The sequence below is a fragment of the Numida meleagris genome, chromosome 1 (assembly GCF_002078875.1).
Source record: "Numida meleagris isolate 19003 breed g44 Domestic line chromosome 1, NumMel1.0, whole genome shotgun sequence".
In the NCBI taxonomy this organism is placed as follows: Eukaryota; Metazoa; Chordata; class Aves; order Galliformes; family Numididae; genus Numida; species Numida meleagris.
In genome coordinates, this window is record NC_034409.1 from 26208676 (window position 1) to 26228105 (window position 19430).

General features: G+C 36.3%; 1 protein-coding gene across 1 annotated transcript in view; it reads right to left on the reverse strand.

Annotated features, from left to right (window-relative positions):
• The window catches only part of FOXP2 (forkhead box P2), a 356192-nt gene that overhangs the window by 107572 nt on the left and 229190 nt on the right, over window positions 1-19430 (reverse strand). The window contains exon 4 of the mRNA XM_021384892.1: window positions 16842-16931. Coding sequence (XP_021240567.1) covers window positions 16842-16931 — 90 coding nt within the window. The remainder of the gene's footprint in view (window positions 1-16841; window positions 16932-19430) is intronic.

Here is a 19430-nt window from a genome sequence, read left to right on the forward strand (position 1 = left end):
AGTAGCTCTCAAGAATAAAGCTAATTTACATGTAAAATAAGAGTATGATCTACTCTTTAAAGGCACAATGATAAACACACCAATTTGACAATTACATTAATATGAGTATTTGCATAATCTGCCTTCTACACCTGTTCTTAATTTGAAGCAGCTGCAGAACAAATCACACTACATAATCTGACTATGCCACAGAGTCATGTAAACACAATAACCTTTTTTAGGAAGTTTTTACTTGGTTGTTTTGCCACGTTAGTTTTGAATTTAACTGAATCCATAAAAACAAGCTTTAAAGTTACACAGTTTATACTCATCAGTGATAACATATATAGGATAAAATACTTTTTACTATCATTATTTTACTTCATTTTCAATAATGAGGAGAATTCAATCTTCACAATGTGAAAACCAATGCACAGAAACTCTACATTTTACATTGACAGCAGATACACCTCCTGTGAGGTACACCTGTACAGTTAATATCCAATACAACAGAAGACTGACAAATGGAATTCTTATGCTGTTAGCAAAGTAAGACAAAGTGGTCACCACTTCATTTTCTTTCAAATTCAGTGCTTTTCACTTTTTAGAAAACTCTCTATTTTGTACTTGCAGCATAAAAAGGAACAACAAAAAGAAAGTTGACTGAATAACTCAAAATGCTGGTTCACACTAATGAAACATTCTTCCTACATGTATGCTGGCCCCTTTTTGATACACAAACAAGAAATAATTGAGTAACTTTATACACTGACACTCTTCCTATGCATTCTGGCTGTCACTAGACCCCATTCTGTAATGTCAACCTCATTCAAACTGAGAGAAAATCAGGGGAACAACAGGACATGTAGGAAATAGCTTAAGATATCACACATGCCTGATACAGTGATGATTGTGCAGGATAAAGCCAAATGCAAAATGCTAAATTCAAATGCTCATGCTGAATTCGTATTCACTGAATAATCAGGAACACAAACAGAATCCAACGCTCTTCTTTCCGTAACTTCCACAAGAAAAAACAACTTATTACAGCCCATGTGCTGTCTAGGGCATTTGATAGCTTTACTAAAACCAGGAGACTCTCTGTGTTTCAGAACAAAGATTTAGAACTGGAAGACCTTTTAGCCCAGGTCCAGTAATCAAAGTGTTGGATCAAAAATGCTTAAAAGAATAAACTTAAGTCCTGTTATAACTTAGAGGAATAGGTTTGAACAATCCTGTATACATCCCATTACTGAATCATGGTCCAGTCACAGCAATTTTGGGACATTAAAATCAACCCCCATACTACTGACCACAAAACATACAAGTTTTGTGCAAAAATAAAGATAGTATTGTACTTTCTGGTGATTCTTTCAGTGCAGCAAAGAGCATGCTATCAGCCTTAACTTGTATCAACCATTGCTAGACAAACAACATGAACAAATGGGGACCTTAATGCTCAGCAAAATAGGGAACTAAAGGAGGACAAAAAAAGGACAACCAGCCGGGAACAACATGTGGGATCACTGTAGGGTGTTATCAGAAATGAACATGGGCAAAGACTAAGCCAAGCAATTAGAACAACTTTCTATATTAAGCATGTGTATATTAACTTAATTGCAATTTCTCATTTTTCTCTGCTAGAAAAGGATACTGCAAGAGAAAGACATTCTGCAATGCGAAGCTGAGGTCATACTGGAAATCACTTCCTTTAATACACATGTATATCATAGAATCATAGAATGGCCTGGGTTGAAAAGGACCTCAAAGATCATCTAGTTTCAACCCCCTGCTAAGTGCAGGGTTGCCAACCAGGCTGCCCAGAGCCACATCCAGCCTGGCCTTGAATGCCTCCAGGGACGGGGCATCCACAACTTCCTTGGGCAACCTGTTCCAGTGCGTCACCACCCTCTGAGTGAAAAACGTCCCCTAATACATAACCTAAAGCTCTCCTGTCTTAGTTTAAAACCATTCCCACTTGTCCCATCACTATCTACCCTCGTAAACAGTCATACGCCCTCTTGTTTATACGCTCCCTTTAAATATTGGGAGCGTATAAACAAGATATCACTTCCTAGCAGGTAACTAAGCAGGAATCTGGATTAGGAAATTCCTTCCTATTTCTCCCTGCAACTGAATATTTAGCCTTTTAAGGTGAAAAATTCTATATTTTGATAGAATTTTATAGGTCAGTTGGATGAGATACTGCATCAGCCTTCGCTGACTGTGAAAGAAACATTCAAGTTGTCTCAGATGACTCTCCACCCCTCTGTGCTAATGCACCAAGAGAAAGTGCATGCATCCACTGTTCGCTGTATTCCTATCTGACCAGATAAACATTTCAACTACATTTATGCCTCTATATACCATGTAACACAATGAAACACATACTTACAAAGAAAAATTAGAAAAAAATTAAGCAGATCATGTATGTTAAATCAAGGTTTGAACATCCTTAATGTACAATCCTTGATGATACACACTTGGTTTCAGAACAAAAAATTAATATTATATATTAATAGAAACCAAAATGCTACTAAAGAACAATCGGAAAAAAGAAGAAAGAAAAAAAGACAAAAATCTCATTAAGCACATTTTAAAATAACATGCAGAAACTTGATAACATGACCAAAATATTGAGAATCTTTTAACGCTACACTAAAAAATGATGATATATCAAATGATACACAATGATACATCAATTTGTTCACCCTTCCTTTTTCCAAATATAAAGCTGTATTTTCATTTTAAAGTTCAGACCATTCTTGAAAGCATATTTGTCAGACTGGTGAGAAGGTTCAACCTCTACTGCCATACCACCAACATCCACCTCTGATGTCGTGGGCCAACATAACAAAATAGGAGGCATTACTTTTGCAGTAGCCCTTGTATATAAATGGGGAAAAAATGAATGAGAGTTCTGTCAATTGCAAATTCATGTGCCTGTCAGTGTTAAGGAGGCATTTGGACAGTGTCCTTGATTTCCACTTTAACTTTTGATTAGCCACAAAGACAGTTGGACTGGACTGCTCTCTTCCAACTGAACTGTCCCATTCCATTCCATCTTTTCAGATTGTTCATTTTTACCTTGTCACAAGGAAGCTTGAATAAGTCTGCTACATTTCTACATGTCTATTATATGGCTACTCCTATGGCTACTCACTTTTAGATCTAGACACATCGAGTAACTGATTGACACTGTGGTGTTAGCAAGTGGCTAAGTAGTTTGAAATCACTTGAGGATCCAATTTAAGCTTAATCAGATTAATAAAATCTTTCCACCACAATGCAGAGTAATTATGGCTAGCAAAACACATCTATGTTGTCATGATGTCAGTGTTGTGTCACTAAGAGAAGTGTTTCTTAAGAGATTGAACTAGAAAAGCTTAGATACTTCTAGAGGTTTTCTTCTTCAAAGCATTACTAAAAGCAGTTGTGATATATCCTATGGATGGTGATTTGTACACGTTTAAGTTTACAAATGTTTACAAATACTAATATACAAACACTGGTGGAATGAGTCTTAGAGGAAAGTCAAGTTCACTTGGATGGCCAAAAGCAAATCTTCATAAGGAAAACATGCTGGTTTCTAGAAGCTGGTTGAAAACACAGAAGAACATCATACTAAGTTACACCAAATGATCATTCAGCCTACAGGGCTGCCTCTGGCAGTCACCAATACTGCCCCAGAGAGCTCACAGAAGAGTGAAAGAACACGGTGATATACTGATTTAGTGACACTTTTGCAGTCAATCCCCACATCTCAGCGTTTTGAGGTTTCGAGACTATGAAAATAAGGATTTGCATTTTGTATTTAGAAGTATTTTAATGATTTTTTCTTTTTACTTGCATTTTAAGTCAATGTGCAGCTACACGTTGTTACATCTTTTAGCTTAAGTTCATGTCTCTTACTCCTTGAACTGCAAGGGAACAATTATGTCGTATGAACAATCAGTACTTGTAGCTACAGCTAAAAGTCAACTCTGCAATGATAAAACACGAAAGATGGATTAGAAAAACTGGAGGGATGATAAAAGAGTAGAGATATCTTGGGATCTGTACGGATCATATCTTCTTCTCTTTTACCCAGTATTATTCAAAGCTTGAGCCACTGGATTTTGGTATTCTCCAGAAAGTGTAAATAATGTACGCCTATACCTTGTGCTTGCACAGTTGGGCATGAAATAAACTCAAAGATGTATGAGTATAAACTTGCTGCCTGCTGTTCAGTCCCACTTCAATGGGTCTGTCAATGATGCATGTCTCTGTATGGCTCTGCTGTTCTTTTTCCCTTCTTTTACTCTGTTACTATTGCCAGAATACACTGTACAACCTCTGGAAATGTGAGTCATATTAAAATTTTGTACAGTTATTAATATAAGAAGACCCAAGTGCCCAACACAAAGCTTCACTAAAATAGTAAAAAAAAACCCTCCAAAAACATAGTAGAAAAATGTCTATCTACAATACCAAAAATAATAAAATATTAAAAGTATGAAGAATAAAAGTTTCATACTAACAATGAGATCAATACTAAGGATGATATTCACATAATCTGATGCATTTTAAGTTTAAAAATAGAGAGTGTTTAGCTGTGGACTGCTAGTCAAGCCTTCTGTCTGGATCAGTATTTGTCAAAACTGACAGTTCCTCATTTTTTTTTCTCTAGGACAGAAAGCACACTATTTATGATTCTATAAAATATACATTTTTATGGAATATAAATTTCAATAAATAATTAGTAGTAAGACTAAGTTGATATGTAATGAAATGAAAATCACAACACTTACAACTCCCAGAACTAAATTGGAAAGACCTACTCGCTGCACTGCGGTAGCAGCATTCTGAAGGCTCAATGCTAATGATGTTTACAAATAAGGAAAATGAGAAAACAAGGAAAATAGGAAACATTTGTCAGGTAAAGCAAACATTTTCAAAATCTTTTTACAATTCCTGTTGACAGTTTCACTGGAAAGTGATTTGAATAGCAAGGATTCTTCCCTGAAATAGGATTCTGAGTACCTCCTAAATTCTGAGACAATCATAGAGGCTTAAACTAGAAGCAATTCCTGTGTAAATGATATGCATCAGCTTCTCTGATACTCACCAATGCAGCCAGCAGCAAAATCATTTAGAGAACCTGAAGTACTGTGTCCAGTTCTGGGCCCTCCAGTGTAAGAGATATTTGGATATCCTAGAGAGAAAGTCCAACAGAGACTCACCAAAATGATGAATGGAGGGGTACACCTTTCCTTTGAGGAGTGGCTGAGAGAGTCTGGACTGTTCAGCCTCAAGAAGAGGAAGCTCAGGTGGATCCTATCAATGTGTACAAATATCTGAATGAAGTGTGCAAAGAGCAATGAGTGAGGCTCTTGTCAGTAGTGCCCAGCGCCAGGACAAAAAGTAGCAGGCACAAACTGGAGCACAGAAGGTTTCCTCTGAACATCAGAAGCACCTCTGTGCTGTGCAGGTGACAGACCGCTGCCACAGATTGCCCAGAGTTTGAAGATCTCCTCCTCTGATATCTTCGAAAGCCGCTTGGACGTGGGCCTGGGCACCCTGCTCTGGGTGTCCCTGCTGCAGCAGGGGTTGGGTCACATGGACCCATGGGCCCCTGCTAACCTCAACCACTCTGTTGTTCTGAGTTTTCATGTAAGAGCTAATCAGTTCCACATGTAATAGAGGTGTGATCTCTTTCTGTGGGTTTTTGTTACAGTAGAATTTATGTTATCAGTAATGCCATTACTCCACAATAATCTCAGAAATACTACCAGTAATTTCCCTCTTACTACACGTATAGTAAAAAAAATACACCAGATGCACAGGATAACAAAATCAGCTAAGTATTTTATATTGACAACCCAGACTTTAAAAATAATTGGCAAGTTTTGCTATTTAACTTATTGTGAACAATGTTACTGAACCCAAACAAGGTAGGAATACTAGTCTTAACAACTACTGATACAGTATTATCTCTGAATGCATTTAAGAATACTATTTATTGCAAGAATTAAGTCTGAATTAATATCACTTGTGTTCATTAAATAAATATATTTTAAAGAATCACACATGAAATCATAATTATTTGTTTCTAAAAGTATGGCTGGAGTATTACAATACAAGCTATAACAACCCAGTTGAATTACAATGATTAAATAATCACTCAGACAACTCTACAAAAATATTTCCCACCCAAAACAAACATTTTCCTAGACTAAACCACTTTGCAAGATGCTAAATTAGTATGACTTTCCCAACATGGAAAAGAGACCCCTCTCTTAATCTTGGCTCTGAGACTTGTTGGGTCATGTTATATGCCAGGCCCTAAAATGGTTGCAATAATAATGATCTCATCAGCGGGCTGTAAGAGTAATCCACTGCATTTTCAAGTACCGTGAGACAACCACCTCAACATTATAAATAATCTAAAACATTACAAAAGTGGGTATTTTGGGAAGAAAAAAAAATATTTTTAATTGTGCCTCTTTCTTCAGTGTATTGCAGAGTAAAGCAAATTTGTCGTACAATGAATGTCTTCTAATTAAAAAATGCCCATACTTACTAATTTGAAGGTAATTCTTCTATTTTTTACTGGTAATTATGATCAAGTCAATAAATTTTTGTATCTAATAACTTGAAAAAATATAAGCTATACAAAACAATATGAAAAATATCGCTACTTAGGTAACATTTGTATAAACCACTATTTTTTGTTGTGATCTAACAAGTAAGATCTTAAGGATCCCGAATGGTCATGTACTGAAAGATAATTAAAACTTAAAAACATTTTAACAAATGGCATTTACAATCTACTCACCAGACGTTTCTGTTCATGAAACAAGTCATACACAGGAAATATAGTTTGCTTTTGAAAATATAATCAAACTGTCATTTCCTTCAAAGCATTTCATGAATATGCTTTTATTTTGAGGAACATTAAAATCTTTTTCAACTGAATTTATTTGGTGTAGTTTGCTTACTAAAAATTCAGCATACTTTTCTGTTCCCTTGAATTTTGCTATTGATTTCAACAACTCCCTACTTTAAAAGTAGAAGCAAAACAAAAATGAACAACATAAAAATATCCACAGGCCTAGAAGAGGCTGAGTTTTCAGGTTTTTGTATTAATGCAACTCTTCTCATATTAGTGCAACTCTTCTCATATAAGTTCCTTTCCGAAGTCCCTCAAGCTTCACCTCTTCTACCACAGCAGTGTCCCAAAAACTGTTTACTCCTAACAGTGAAAAACTTTCTTTGCCACAGTTTATTTATGCTTAGCTTGGCTATTTGTTCTCATATTTAAAACTCTACTTAAGAAGTACAAAAGATGCTTCTTCCTTCCTAAAGTTTGCTTCTTGGCCCAAATGGCATGGAGAAATCACAACATTCCAGCCCATGCATCTAGTCTGAAGAAAACCTTTCTGGGTTTGTATGTCATAACCATTTACACAGAATTTACGTATTAACTGGAGGGATAGAGTAAATGTACTATGCTGTCTGTCATGCTCAAAATGATGAGAGATTGTTATCCCATGGAAATGCAGAGCATCAGTATGTGAACCTTGAATCTTTCAACAGATCATACACTAAGAGTATTTCTAAATTAAGAAGCAGAAATTTGGTGGCTTGATTATTTTCATAGAATCATGGAATCATTAAGGTTGGAAAAGACCACTAAGATCATTTAGTCCATCACCCCCATGCCCACTAAACCATGTCCTAATATTTTCCACTATTTCAGATAAGGTCTCACAGATGTCGCTCAAAAATAGCCTCATAACTTCCCTGTTTTGATTGGAAACACCTTTTAAAATTCATTTACAATTGTGCACTCTCATCTATGTCATATCACCTGTAGTTCACAATTATGTAGAAACTAATAAACTGAGCTTTTCTCTTCCTTTTACATTTTAAGGGATGAACAAAAGTTTGAAGCAGAAATCTGTCCTGGGTCCTAAACATATGACCTTGTACTTTGCTGAACTTTTTCTAAAATTTATTAGAATTACTTTTTAAATTCTGTTCATGATTTGATACTTACTTTTTATTGTACGAAGCCCAGCACTCTTGGGATCTCTCGCTTCCTATTTTCATTTCTGTGATTCCAATTGTTATGACAGAGTGGTAGTTAGGCTATCGTTTTTTCACCCCGAATATGGCTTCAACTCTTTCTAATTAAAATTTTTAAATAGATAGGCTGCTCCGAAAGTTATGTCTCCTATTTATTTCCTTAAAAACTACAATAGATACAAAGAGCACAATAACACCCCCTGTCTCACAGCGCTCTCACATTCACTGGTTGGCCCCCAGAAACATTCAGCAAGCATTGATGAATGTCAATGGGTGCAATTTTTTCCATGCAGAGGAATTCAGTGACATACCTTTGCTTCATATGCGCTTCCATGTCACACGCCATTCTGTCAGACTGCCCCTCTGCTGCCATCTGTCCCACGGCAACAAAATGTAATGGAATGTTGGCGGGAAGTTTCAACCTCTACTGCCATACCACCAACAATCCACCTCTGATGTCATGGGCCGACATTATAAAATAGGAGGCATTACAGTCAGAGCAGCCTCTCTCTATGTATATACAGACAAAAATCAATCACCGTTCACATCTGAATTTGCAATATTACTTCTGTTTCACAGACATGTCCTCAAATACATTTGCCATGTGATCCTGAACAGGCTTTGAAGCAGAAATGTATACCATTTTGTGTATGAGTTCACAACTTATCATATTTTGGGAAATATTTCTCTTTACGTAGGTAATATTCTTCTTAAGTATCAAAACTACAGACCAAATCTGCATGCTAAATTACAGCTGCCTCAATTTGGAAATGACTTTTTTTTACAAGCACAGAGCTAATTTTGATATTTTTTTTCTGGTGTGTTGAGTTACTCTGCTGGTTTTCTTCAACATTGTAAGGCTGCCTTACAATCATACTGAAGGCATTATTTCCTGAATAAATGGATTTACTGTGAACACTTAGGGGAGAAATCTCATTCTTCATTTACACTTTAGGTTTGTAGTAAGATCCTTGATGTATATTGATATTGTTGGCACACCATACAGTTTCCTTTGTACATATTATTATCGTACAATTGCTTTTCAAAGCTTCACATAATCAACTAGCAAAACACTGAAGTAGTCTTTAGTAAATTTTTCACCATTAATTCTATTTCATAACACCCTCATCTGTCCGTGTCATGAAAATTATATTAGAAGCATAAGAAGGCATAAAAAGGTCTAGATCATCAAAGAGGCAATTGTTGGACAACCCCTTTCCCCAACAGTTTGTACGAGATGGGCTGACGTGCTTTTCCAATCCACTATATGACTGTTGCTTCAGCTTCACTCACACACTCTTCCTGTATATTACAGTATAATGTCTATGCATGTTCATCAGATAATTTTAATTTAATTCTATTCAAAGTGAAGATAAACCAAAATTAACACCTGCGTTGATCTTGGTTTACATTTAGATTCCTCATTAGCCTGCTCCCCATGTCACCAGTAAAGTCCCCATGCTTGGTAAAGCAATTGGACAATTAACACATAAACTAAAAAAAAAATCCCGCTAAATATTCTCTAATTACTAGAAAATACTGTCTAGATGACTAGAAAAGTTCAGTATAACTATTTTTAAAGTTATCTGCACAATGGAGGTATGGGATGGCTACATAAGGAGACTAGATGTTCACATGTACAGAAAGGTGCATTTGCTGTTACCAACTGAACTCTCTTCACTATTTAGTCACAGAATTTTCAGTTTGTTAGAAAATTTTCTTTACTTTTCTAATTGCCAGCTGAAATGAAAATCCTCCTGGGGAAAAAAAAAAAAAAAAAAAAAGAGGCTTAACAGTAATTTACCTAGAAAGTTTTTTAAAATCTACACCTGGCCAGAGTATTCATAAAATATTTTGTTCAGTTATTTTTCCTGCATTGGGACACTAATGTATTTTTTTTTTAAATTCAAGAGTATCAAGAGTGTCTTGCTGGAGTTGTGTGATTCTAAAGTGGCATTATTAGGGATCTGCCTGGGAGCAGGCCCTTTAACAGAGCCACTCACTACAAGGGAACCATTCATGCACCCTCCAGACCTCTCCACCAGCTGGTCTGGGCAGTAAGCCAGCTGGTAAGAATCAGGCTGATCAGAACCACTGCATGAGCCAGGAGACCTCCATCTCCCACCACCACGGAGGAACGACGCATGCAGCGTAGCAAGAAGCCATGGTGCAGGCACCTGGCTGGCAGGGGACAGGGCTCCCCAGATGCACAGGGGTGCAAATGCACTTTTCCATAGGGCATGGACTGCCATCATTCAGCACACAAAAGCCAGCCCATCCATCCCATACATAGTAATATTAACTGATAGGAGACAGGATACAGACTGCACCACGAGGAAGAAGTCTGTTGGTCTGCTACATAAAAAAAGACCTAGTAGTCTTCCCAAAATTTTGCCTTTCTGAGTAACTGGAGTACATGCATTTGGGCTTCATCTCCCATCTCCTCCCAGTCCCTCAGAAGTTCCTACAGAACCAGAATCAACATGAGATGATGGTGGAAAGGTGTGATAGTGATGGAGGTGACGGTAATGGAATGACACATCAGACTGCTGCACAGACATATGTCTAATATTAATGTGCCTCCTGAAATCCCTGATAACACAATCCTAATTAGTATTCTGCATATTCAGTAAACACAGCTTGCATAATACTTCCTTCCTCTGTCCCCACAAATTTTTATATTGCAACAATTTGTTCATGATGAAGAGGTGATCTCTGCACTAGATAGGTTTTGCAGGGTGGATTTGTATCTACATAAATTAGGACTTCCCAACAAATGCGTTATCACAGACACTTCCGTTGTAAATCAGTGAGTTTTGTCCAGCTTTCTTTTTTTTGTTTTTACTACTGCATTCATCCCTCTACTTTAAATGGACCTCTTGTCTCCTATACTACCAGAAGTTCGAACACAGCTATTTCCCTCTCCCTGTGCCTCACCTCACCTAAAAATAACTTCTTGCTTCTCTCTCCATCTCTTGGGGTTATCCTTGTCTTTGAGTGGGTATCACTGATGCAAATTTCTGCACCTTAGAGGATAACTGCGTATTCCTCCTACAAGACTTACATGGGAAAATTGGACTCATGCCTCTCCAGCAGCTATCCTCCAAATTTAATTTACCCCAAGCCTCACTGTTTGCTTATATGTAGGCCACATATTTCCTCCAGAATTATACTCAAGAGGGAAAAAGACTGTTTATCACTGCTCTCCTCTTACACTATATATTAGGCATTTGCATTTTTCTAAATCAGTGCTTTCTAGCATGTACAAAATCCTCCTACTTCCTATGCTTAGTAGCAAGCATTAGATAAATAGAAATATGCAGCATACAGTTTTCGGAAAGACAGTTTTAGACCAGCTGGATTTGTTTCTATTTGTGTTGAACATAATAAAAAGAAAACTCAATCTAAGTTAAATCCATAACTGTTTTTGCCTTTTTTAAAGTGAGAATTTTTTTTACCAACATTCTACTTCCATGGTTCAGTTGCAGTCAGTGCATGCTAAATCAGAGGACAACATTTAAAAGCAGTGCTTTTTGCTTAGTTTTCCTCACATTCCCAATTTCTTCTCTCTCAACAGCTCCTTAGTATGTTTAAAAAAAGTAACTAAAAGTTACAATATTAATGATATGTTTGCTAATTTATTATGTGCAAAGAATTTTAAATTCAGACTCAAATAGAGATCCAAAGGGAGATGACCAATCTAAGAGAGACTAACACAGAAGCAAGGAAATTAGGCAGATACGTTCACTGAAACAGACTGTGAATATCTTCATGCTAAAATCTCCAAGTGCTGGAGAAAAGAGTGCACCCACAATACCTGATCCACTCCTTAGTCTTTTGCTCTCCATAGTTTATACCATATCAATACACTCTATGATCACCATTAGTATCTTCTCTTTTCCATGGCCACCAAAAATCTATTCAAATCTCAGACAACATATATATATTCTACATATTAAGGTTTTTTCAATATAATTATTTTCCCTTTTTTTATCCATAACATTATTTTTTATTAGCAGTGGCCTCTGTCAAATTAGTACACAAGATCATTTGAAATTTAAGCTTTCACATTTTGCCTATATAAATTTTTAAAGAAGTGGCTCTTCTGATAGCTAAATGCAAAAAAGATTAAGTAATTAAACTGAAATGCAAACTTACTTTCCCAAATTTTATCAAATGATTACACTTTAGTGAAGTGCTCATGCTAAATAAACAAAGCTTACCTTAACAACTCAACATGCCATACAGCATGATATTTATACAACAGGCTTGGTACACACAGAGCTTAACCATTTGATTCCAGGAGTCATGATTTCCTGACATGCCATCCTAATACAGAATGCATTAGTACTAATGTTGAAACAACAGATCTCCTAGCATGAAGGAAAAAATAACTAGCTAGTTCATTGTACATACATTAACTTATGGGATTGGAGATAATTATCTATTTATTCTAATCAAGATAAAGTTCAAAGTCTGACTTTATGAAAATAAACTACTTCATTAGAGGCAGTATAGGGAATAGAAATAGCTAAGCTTTTCATAGCTCTTTGACAAAACAAATAAAATTACAGCTAGCTGTCCAAATCACTATGCTGTGCAACCTACAACAGTATGTGTATTGTGAGCAGATGAGTCTCAGCACAAGGATTTGTCTACCTGGAAGGGAAATAATTCCAGTGCTGTACATGAACACTCAGCTGTGGTAACACACTCTTAGCATTTACCGTTAAATTATGCTTGTGCCTTGCACAGTTGTTGAAGAAGCTCAAGTCTTCCTCATGACTGCCAGTGTAAGGAGAACAACAAAGCTGCCAGGGTCACAGCCCAGGCTAGATGACACGAGATTCTTCAGTAGCCATAAGGACGGTTATTTCCGCCACAGGAGAATGATCTACAGGTTGTAAGAGTCAGGGTGACATTTTCCCTCTAATACCTATTGCGGAAATGCAGTAATATGGATTGAAATCTATGAATGCAATCAGCTCTCTTCACCACACCTCAACCACATCTTCTCCAGAAAATACTGTAAAACAAAAATCTGTACTATGGAAATCTTAACCTTACTATGGCACTATGTTTTCCAAGTAAATGCTATTATCTTACCATACTCAGGTTAACGTCATCTTCAACTCCCATCCCAAACCTGCCTTAGTTATTCTGAAATATGTCATCAACCAGTGTATGTACTGACTGGATCCAACTGATGCATCAGTGTAATGAATGGCAAACATCCTTCAAACGTGCATATTTGGGTACCTATACAATGAAAGTAAAATCACTACTACAACTGGTACTCAAGCTTTTCAGACAGGATGTTTTTCTCCTGTTTTCCCTAAGACATGCTAATGATTATGCCATCTAGAGTCTGAAACCCAGAAAAATGTAAATCCAAAAGTAATAGCAGATCAAGATAAATGTCTATGCAAAATGATAATTTTTGCCAGTATTCTCGCAAACTCTCAACATATATATATATGTATAACTATCTAAATGTAAACCACTACCCCCTGAAAAAAATAAAGGAAAACTACTAGATAATGAAATTTTTTGCATTAAAAACTAATACAAATAAATTTGCTAACCAGAGCATTTCTGTTTTACAATCAATCATATGGCAAGCAGTTGGTTTAGAATGATTTTTCATGAGAAGCATATAAAAAACATTCACATTCTTCAAGAAAAATCCCAGAGGTTCTCTAAAACCATCCCCCTGGTAAAAAACAGTAGAACTTGGCCACTTACCGAACACCCTGTCTTTGCAAAGTTGCGGACACAAATATGAAGGTTTCTTCAATAAGCTTTCAACTTGCTCATTAGCTAGTAGCTGCTGTAGGTCACTAAAATACTTGATGCATTACAGAATAACAGGGAGAACATGTATAAAAACAGCATATGGTACTTTCCTTCAAATAGCCTTCAAATACAAGATGGCTACTAAAATTAATACCATTTTTCCCTTTTTGGCACATGGAACAATAGTGCAGTTTACATCAAAATATGGAGCACATGAGAGGTGCAATGGCAAGGATTACCTAATACCCACATTTGCTTGCAGACGTGTGAGCCAGTTTTAAAAGTTTTATAAGCTTTTTAATAGATTTATAATACAGTTCTACCATATCTCCAGTTGCTAGATTAGTAAAATGGTCTGAAATTATTGGAAATTAGACATATACTAATATTAGAGTATTTTCAAATATTGAGAGAAGTCTGTTTCCTTAAGCACAAACACAAGCACAAGTATTTTTATCTTATAAACCCCAAACTGCTTATACATATTTTGCAATTTCTACTGCTAGGAGATTTTGGCCAAAGTTACCATTAAATTTGGCATAATAAAATAACAGTAATGTACAAGTTTATGACCCATATTACAGTATTTGGTTAAACAGGCATCACAATGCTCAAAATGTGAATTTCCACTACATAATGAACAATGAAGAGCTCTGTGGTAACAGTAAAAGACAGAAATAGAAAAGCTCCAAGGACTCATTTTCAAAACCTTTATACATCCTTTCCACTAAAAAAGAAAATTTAAATGGAGTTTGTGTGCTCATACCTGAATTTACATGTTATTTGATACATAAACCAAAGTCTGGAAGCATATTCCATTTTCCTCTCATTTAAAAATGAACCAAATGAAGTGTCCAAGGCTAATGAGAAGCACGGAGCACATACTGATCATCAAAGGAAAAGTTGGAAAACACAAGCAATAATCTTGGCTTTAGGGAGTATGTAACAATTCTGAAAAGAAAATTATTTGCTTTATTTGCTTCTTCCTGCCTCATAAGTATGACTCATGAGGCACTGAATCTTCTTGGCAAAGACAAAATACAGGCCATCTCTACAATACACCAGCCCATGACATTTATAAGGCACCAGGCCAAGGTTAGTCCTGTGGGAGCAGGAAAGCACTTGACTTCCTTTCCCCATCTCATCAGCCCTCCAAGTTGCCTATGTGACTGTCTTTGTCTCCAGAGATGGTTTTCTTTCCTTTCATCAATGTCTACCACAAGTAGTGCACCCCCAAATCACTTCAGCCTTGAATAAACTTACCAATGGGTGGAGAATGCAAACAGAAATGCTGAGAGCTATTGAACTGCTGCAGTCTACAAGTTGGACAATTAGAGTAAGCTAGCGTCACTGGAAAAAATACACGGGGAAAACGATATTTTTGCTTGTTTCATGTAATTCTCTTAGCATCTGGTGGAGGCCTATTTAGATATCTCAGGCTAGAAGGACCCTGCACACTACCAGTACAGACCTTGCCTGTCAGGATAAGGAGCTGGCAGAAAGAACTACTTTCACCATATTCATTAAATCAATTATCTTTACGATTCGACCCTTCAAGGTCACCAATTTCTCTTCTGAAAATTAAAAAAAAAAAAACGCAATTCATAAGCTGCTGGATTTATGACTATTTTTCTTGTGTTCCTTCAACCCAGAAGAGATTAGCAAAGTAAAGTCAAAACTGAGGAGTGGGAAGTTGAGATGGTCCCAGGACTCTACACCTCCAGACCTGACTACAAGTACAGTGTGGCAGAACACCAACTTGACAGGTTTTTGATTTTGATGGGTTTTTTTGGCTGTTGGCTGTTGTTGTTTTTTTTTTCCATTTTCTTTATTCACTTCCCTATGTTTTCTTTTGCTTCTGAGCATTAGAAGTAAATTTGAAGAGAGATGATGTGAAATGTGAAATTGTGTGTCATGCCTAACATTCCTTCATGAAATTTCACCAAGAAAAAGAAGACAATGTGAATTGTACACAAAAATTGCACAAGTGAATGAATTTTACAACGTTTCACAGGTGCAGGATTAGACAAATTGTAATGTCCACAGTTCTCCTTCCATTATGCTTCATTAAAACTAAAAATTAGATTAAAAAACGTTTCCATCAGAAAAGAGGGTTTCCTAACAGGATAGAGGCTCATCCATAACAATATACGGAGAATGGTAGGTGTTATACTTATTTACTGAACAAAATAAAACTATCACTTATGTTCACCCTTTGTCTGCAACAAATTGCAATTCAGCAATTAACAACTGCTAAACACAGTCTACATGCCATGAGAGAACTAGTTTTGTCAGCAGAATGCAATTTCAGATGTAACTCAGAATTAGCAACAAATGAACTAAAACCTCAAAAACAATTTTTTTCAAAAATAAAATGCTTCCCATCTACGAACAGTACAGTATTTTTTATCAATAATGCATTTTAAATAATTATTCAATGCTTATTCTCCCTGAAACTTTCCGAAGCCCAACAGCATCCAAGTGCGAAAACCTATGACATGTTTTTCCAAAAACGCCAAAGCAACTCTTTTATAATTTCATGCAGTTGCATTGGTACTTCCTGAATAATTCCCTATTTGTCACTTACATACAGTATCGATAGGCTGTCTCACTTATTTCTTCCTGGATGCCGTTTCACTCCTCATCTTAACACAGCCACTTTTACAATTTAATCTATGTATATATAAACATATCATGCCAATCTTACAACATACCTATAAATAATTCATTAAAGCCATAGCTATTGAACTCAATCCGCACAGACATTTATTGTAACAGACCTTTCAAGTATCTATTATCACAAAACGCCTTTCTAACTTCAGGTGAATTCTGCCTGTGAATTAAAAGTCACCAGTGCGAAGGGCTACTTCCTCCTTTATGTGAATATGCAGCACTCGGCATCAGAGCACAGGCAACGACACGCACACCACACGTGTGAGCAAGCACAGCACTCTTCCTTCCAAGTGAGGCCCCAAAGGCAATGATCCTTTACTAACCTGCAGTGGTCTCTGTTTATCAGTGCCTTTAGGAGACTTCAGTCCACTTGTCTGTTGCTGTAAAAGCAGCTGTCTTGCTGCCTGGAGTGCCTAAAAGTTCATGTAAAAAAAAAAAAAAAAAAGTAAATAAGTTCCACCATTTCCTAGAAAGAGATGAGTTAATCATTGTTAATGTTAGGTAAAAGTCCAATCAAACAAATGTAATCTTCGGTTTCTGTTTGCTAGATTTCAGGCTTCAGTTTGCATTTGTTTTACTTGAAGCATAAAAAAGGTCCTCTGAAAGTACGCATATAGGACTTCACTAGAATTTATGGATTTATGGATGTACATGAAATCCTGCAGGAAATAAAGTTAATTTGTTTAAAGTGCTTGAAGAGGAAAAATCATAAACTGCATCAATAGCCTCATTTCCACAAGGAACTTGTCTTTGAGTGTTCAACTAAAATGCCCACTCCCTTGTAAATTATCATTCAATTTGCATTTTCATATTACAATTTTGAAGCAAAAGCAAGTAGACTTCAAGTGTTACCGGAAGCTGTAATTAAATTTGACAAATCAACATCAGATTATCTTGAAAGTGAATTAATAAGGATATTCATTGAAGATTAAAAACACTTTCTGTACTTACAATTCAAGGAGAAACCTCTCCTTTGACAAAATAAAGTGCAGTTTTAATGCCAAATAAAAATGAGTGGTTTTCATTTGCATTTTTAGGGAAATCAGAGAACAAAGAAATTATTCCCCAGCCAATCAGAGCAGGCTCTGGGATGACAGCATCCCAATCAAAATATAAAATGTTTTCATTTATTTTATGTTTTCATTCCAACTCAGCAAAATACAGTTAAACATATGAAATGTAAACAAACACTCAATTTAGACAAGGAAGGCTAATCTACATTATTTTTCCTTATAAAATCATTTTTAAAATGCCGAGTATTATAAAATGATATTTATTAAGAAATGAAAAATAAAAGAACGTTTACAGTGAAACTGCCTATTCTTTTTATTTTTCCTTAGAAATCAGTTCAAGAAATAGAACTTCCAGTTTTACAATGCATCACCCTATTCTCTATGTTATTCAAATCGCACTGTACATAGAAAACACCTCAATAAATGCAATTTGATCAACGTTCTCTAAAATAATAAAGATTCCCAACTGATAAAGAAAGGTACAATTTTGATTAGACTCAAATGAGCTGGTTTTAAGATAGTTTCTAGTATCCATGACAACAGTTGCTTTGACAAGATGTGCATATGGCATTACACTGCCAGCTGGTGTGAACAATGTTTGAACTACTGCATTGAGATGCTGAGCAAACAGAAAAAGTTGCCACGTCTTAACCCTCAGGGAAGGCAGTCATCCCCTGATCAATTATGAAAAGACAGAGAGAGGGCTGCTACAGTCTGGCTCCAAGCAAGTTTTCTGAGAAGGCAGGCAGACACAGAAAACCAAAGTAAACAAACTGAATGCACTAGCACCATCTCCTAACAACATTGATTTGTCTCCCTGTAGAAGGCTCTGGTACAAAGTTTGCAGAGCATACTTTTAACATTTGGAGACATTCTCACAACAATCCCCTTATTGTTTCATCAAATTCTCAAGTAATTACAGGTCAGCTTTACAAAGACTATACATTCCTCCGAACCTAAGCAACCAGACACACATAACTAGCTTTTCCCCTCCAAAAATAAATAAAAGTTAACATATTTCAAAGTGCACTTGAAATATTTTGTTACCAAGGAATCACTGGATGCCCGGTTTCCTGTGTGAAAAGCATAATCTTTTCTGCACTCACAGCTCTTGAGCAGACCCTAAAGGACAACCCTGCTCTGTCTGAGACCAGAGATAAATATCTGCTGATTTCAGGGGCACCAGGAATTGGTCCCAACATCTTGCAGTGGTTTAAACAGAAAACATGGATTAAATGCATGAACAGAAGATCTACAGCAAATTTATAATCCTTCCTAACCTTTAGGACTCTCTGAAAGGGAAACTCGATTGAATGAGAGAAAACTATTGTGCTTCTGAATTAACAGGAGACTGTACAGGGAAACCACCCTGCCCAAACAGGAGAATATTGCTACAAGAACAACTGAAGAGATTCTGAGTTAGATGACGGGAAAAAAAAAAACATACAATAATTATTTTTTATTTGTGGCAGTAGCAGAAAATTAATTACATGGGTTTTATCTGGAAAAGAAACTGCAATGGTTTAATGCCTATGCATACTGTAAATGCAGTGAGCACTCTGCAAGTTGTTTCCGTGCCCTCATCCTCCTTAGCGGTAAAGTCATCTCACGCCAATACAAAAAAGAAGAAAGTAAGCATCTGGTAAAGCTGTACATTTACAGTACTTGAAAATGAGAGGATTATAGTATGATGTGGCTTAGATTTAAGCTAGCCAGTATAATTTCCAATTGTGGCTTGCATACTCCCATGGAATCAGTGTAAGAAAGCATGAATTCCTACCACTAACTACAAAGAGTCCCACTTTATGAAGAAGCAAGGCAGCACAACAGGGTATGTTTGCATAAAAGCCTCTTCTACTTAAACTATTTTGATTTATATATGCTGGCTGAGATATTTTT